Source organism: Bremia lactucae (genome assembly GCF_004359215.1).
Source record: "Bremia lactucae strain SF5 chromosome Unknown BlacSF5_NotPlaced_4_SHOA01000001.1_737238bp, whole genome shotgun sequence".
NCBI lineage: Eukaryota > Oomycota > Peronosporomycetes > Peronosporales > Peronosporaceae > Bremia > Bremia lactucae.
Window position 1 is genome coordinate 724,040 of NW_027152016.1, and position 3,927 is coordinate 727,966.

At 46.0% G+C, this 3,927-nt stretch overlaps 1 protein-coding gene across 1 annotated transcript; it reads right to left on the bottom strand.

Moving 5' to 3' along the window:
- Positions 1 to 687: 687 nt before the first annotated feature.
- CCR75_009811 (uncharacterized protein) lies at positions 688 to 1,560 on the bottom strand (the record flags this gene model as incomplete). Its single annotated transcript, XM_067967848.1, has 1 exon — positions 688 to 1,560. The coding sequence occupies one exon, from the start codon at positions 1,558 to 1,560 to the stop codon at positions 688 to 690; it is 873 nt and encodes a 290-aa protein (XP_067823923.1).
- Positions 1,561 to 3,927: the final 2,367 nt, after the last annotated feature.

Here is a 3,927-nt window from a genome sequence, read left to right on the forward strand (position 1 = left end):
GATCGTAGACGGATAACAACCTCACTTATCCACGGAGGATGTGCCCATCACAAGACGAATTGCCTAGAAGAGCTACCAGATAAATTGAAATATTATAATCCTCTTAGCAAACAAAATTAAGGCTATTCAATTATTATTTTAATTTCATAAATGTCCTACGGCTCATTCGTCGAAAATTAGTGGTGGCTCGTAATCACGAGAGCGTCGTCCTTGTGCAAAACTAGAAGTGATACTTGTTTCTATGATTGCTTTGTACTCACGAGTAACTCCTCGTACTTTCCAAGGAATTTGTTTTACTTAATTTGCTCCTTGTACAAATGAAGAACGCCTGCCCCTTTATATGATCGGGAGATAGTTTTTTCTTTGTAACTTATTTTAAAAACTACAACTAAAATATCAAATGTGTTGTCTCAAAAGATTGTTCAATTTCAAGTTTGCAAGAATTTGTTATTCCACACGAGTAAATTTAACCTTTTTTAAGGTTACATGTATGACACGCAAGATTAAGACAAATAGAAACATGTCGGCAATGCAAAGCAAGTTTAAATTCGTTAAGCCCTCCATATCCTATGAATGCATTTACCTGCCCTCGCACTCTAATAAGCAGCACCACAGCACAATCTTAAACCGACAAAGTCACAATAATTTCGTCCACGAAGACATAATGGAGTTCATGAACACGACCAATTATTTTGCGTTGGCTGCCCTTCCCAGTTCAACAGCCGATAATACGCTATCAATCGTTGCGCTTTGTCGTTTCGAAATGTTAAGAGTCGACACTAATTTCGTCTCGTCGTAGCGGTCAAGCAGCAACTTTGCGAGCACATTATACCGATTTTCACCCAACAGAGGATCACAGTGCGTGGTCCACAGTTCAAGCCTTTCCACCGTAAATTGCACGTCAGTTAAATCGCGGGGCGCGAGAAATCGAAACGCATCTGCCGGACTCACTTCATTTTTCGTTAGCAAAGACTCAAGTACCCCGCGTTCAAAGGCGTACTTGGGAAGTGTTACTTCCCCCTTCAAAAAAATCGTAGCAGCTTTGGCTTCTCCAAGATTTTCTACATACCTTAAAAATATTTTGCGTATATCAATACGAGGCATTTTACTCGCGATATGGTTGACAACAAAAGCCAAATGTTGAAAGTTACGGCTATTAACATCGAATGTCTTAGCATCTCGCATTAATTCATTCAAGGCAACCCCTTCTGCTTCTATCCACCATTTTTGATCACGCAAAAGGTCTTTTTCCACTTTGGCAAACATCATTTTATGTTTCAATTTGCCCAAGTAGGAGAGGAGCGCCTCCTCTTCGAAAAGTTTTTGGGCTGCCGATTTCTTAAAGCGAATGAATTTGGACAACGTTTTGACGGCAGCCCTCTCTTCATTGCGTTGGGAGCGTGTTGTCGCCTCGAAAGACGGCAATGCTCTGAATCGCCGGTTGGCTTCCACGCTGTATGCCACGGCGACGGTGGCGATTTTGCTGCATGCTAACAGGACAAGACTCACCAGTAGATTGAGACGGCTTAAGCGCGTCGCGAGCTTACATTTGACAGACATAATTTGCTCTTGACTCCTTTCTTGCTGAAAGTGAACAATGTATTGGCTCACAAAGATGCATTGGATATCTTAGTCCGGCTCGTTAATTGGCTCGGAGATATTGGCCAATTCCGTTGTAGCATTTAAAAATATTTTTAACATGATGCGATAGGAAGCAATAACTGTGTTTGTAATTACTATACTACCATTCTGCTTGTGGATAATCTTGCTTGTACTTAATCTACAACCACTCTGCTTGTAAATGGTCGAAAACATACACTGACCAATGCGTTCGAGTCTTCCTGAGCGCTTGACATGTAGCAAGCATTAAGGCGGCCGTCGACGCGTCTGCCCGCAAACAATGTCATGAACTGTGGCACGGCATACTCTCGCTCAAGACGAAGAGTTAAGCGCCTACTTTCATGTCAAGATCGCTCACAAACGCAACTAAAGTTAAGATAGAAGCCAGAAACGATATTAAAAACTCGAGTCACGAGGCGAAAGGTGCTACTATAAGTGTGGTCATGTGCACATCAACATATCGAAGGAATTATACCTTTCGCAAAGTGCTGGTCTTCATATTAGTGTCGCACCTTCCTCTACCACAATCCTCACTCGCAGTCTATTAAATTTTAGCAAACACACATGACTTAAGATTCACGTAATACTACAATACAAGGGATTACTATCCACAACAAATCAGCAATTTTACGAGCCGATCTCCTGATGTTTTAAGCGCTTTATTGTTTAACTTCTTGCTTCATTGCTTGAACTCCAATACAGAGATGGTGCACCATCGAGTCTCCATGGTCTTGACGTGACTCATCGCAACTTTCTTTTTTTGAAGCACGAACGAGGCGACTAAAATTGCAAGCGTTATCAAGCCAAAATGAAACGGGCTAAAGTTACCCTAATGTTACACAGTCCCCGTTAACTACCCTTGGTGAACTTAAGGGATGGTCAATTAATTTAATAAAGTATTTAGACCCACCACTCGGGTGCGGTTCACATCTGTGACCAACCCTTGTGTATGTGATGCACATAGGTGCATTCACATTAGGAGGGATCACGCCAAATGTCATCACTGAAAACTACTTTCTACTTAGTAAGTGCGCACGAGGATCCGGATTACCGCTCCCGTGACGACACTTTACTAGAGTACTTAGTGCGTTGGGTGAGGCAGCTAAGTCGCCCACCACAACTACCTCACTGCACGCAAGAGAGCTGATTTAACCGCTTCAGCAGGCTCGGAGCGAGGTTCTCAACAGGACTAGTGAGATGCTTTTTGCCCGGCCGCATCATCCGAGGCCCATTCGGATGGACCCGCCTAAGTTCGATGGAGCTGCAGCGCACAGAATTGTCCACTGGCTGTTAGCCGTGGAGCAATGCGGTGTCGCGCAGCTCATTGAGGACGACAGCCGGATGGTGTCGTACGCCAAGTCGCACCTGCGCGGTAAGGCGCCTCGGAGTGGGCTTACACGGCGCTTATGGCGGATAGAAAGGCGTTACCTAAATGAGCGGTCTTCAAGGAAAAGATTCACGCCATGTACCAGCCGTCGAACAAGGAAGTGTTGCTTCAGATGCGCTTCTTTGGAGCGCGATAGGCGAAGCGATCTCTGCAAGAGTATGCGCAAGAGATGCGCTCGCTGTCGGCGTCCATTACCGTAGGTTCGATTCCGAAGCATATTAAGGTGCCCACGTTTATGAACGGACTACAGCATTGCCCATCGCGACAGGCCCTTTTCAGAAAGGTGCCGTCGACGATGGAAGAGGCAATCCAAATTGCCTTAGTTGAGGAGCAATCCTACAACAGTGCCTCGGCGACGGATTAGTATAAGCCGTCGGCCGAGAGGTCAGATGCCACTCCCATGGAGTTGGGCAATGCAGACGTTGCCTGCTATAAATGCGGCAAGCGCGGCCATATGATGGCTCGCTGCTCTGCCAGGGTCCCTGCTGAGGCAAAGATGCCCAGCAAGATGACGCTCTTCCCAAAGGCGATGGCAAGAGCCAGCGTGCGAAACGCATGACTCCTACATTGACCTCTGAGGGGTTGGGAAATGCAGGAGCGCAGTAGGGGTGGGATGCCCTGCTGAAGCGGATTCTGAAGCTGCCCCTAAGTTCAGAGTTGTCGAAAAAATGGGTAGCATAGTCCCTGAGGTCTCGAAATTTCGGACCTCAACCCTGCTGGTCTATAGCGCTCAAGTAAGAGGCTATGACCAGGTGATGACCCTCCTAGTGGATTCGGGTGCATCACAGAACTTTGTAAAACACGCGGCTCTAAAAAAGAGACCGGCGATGTATAAGTCGCTTTGCCAGGATGGCATGCGAGAAGAGGCGACCGTTCGTTTAGTGAACGGCGCGCTCGTTAAGTCTGAGAGAGTTCAGGTA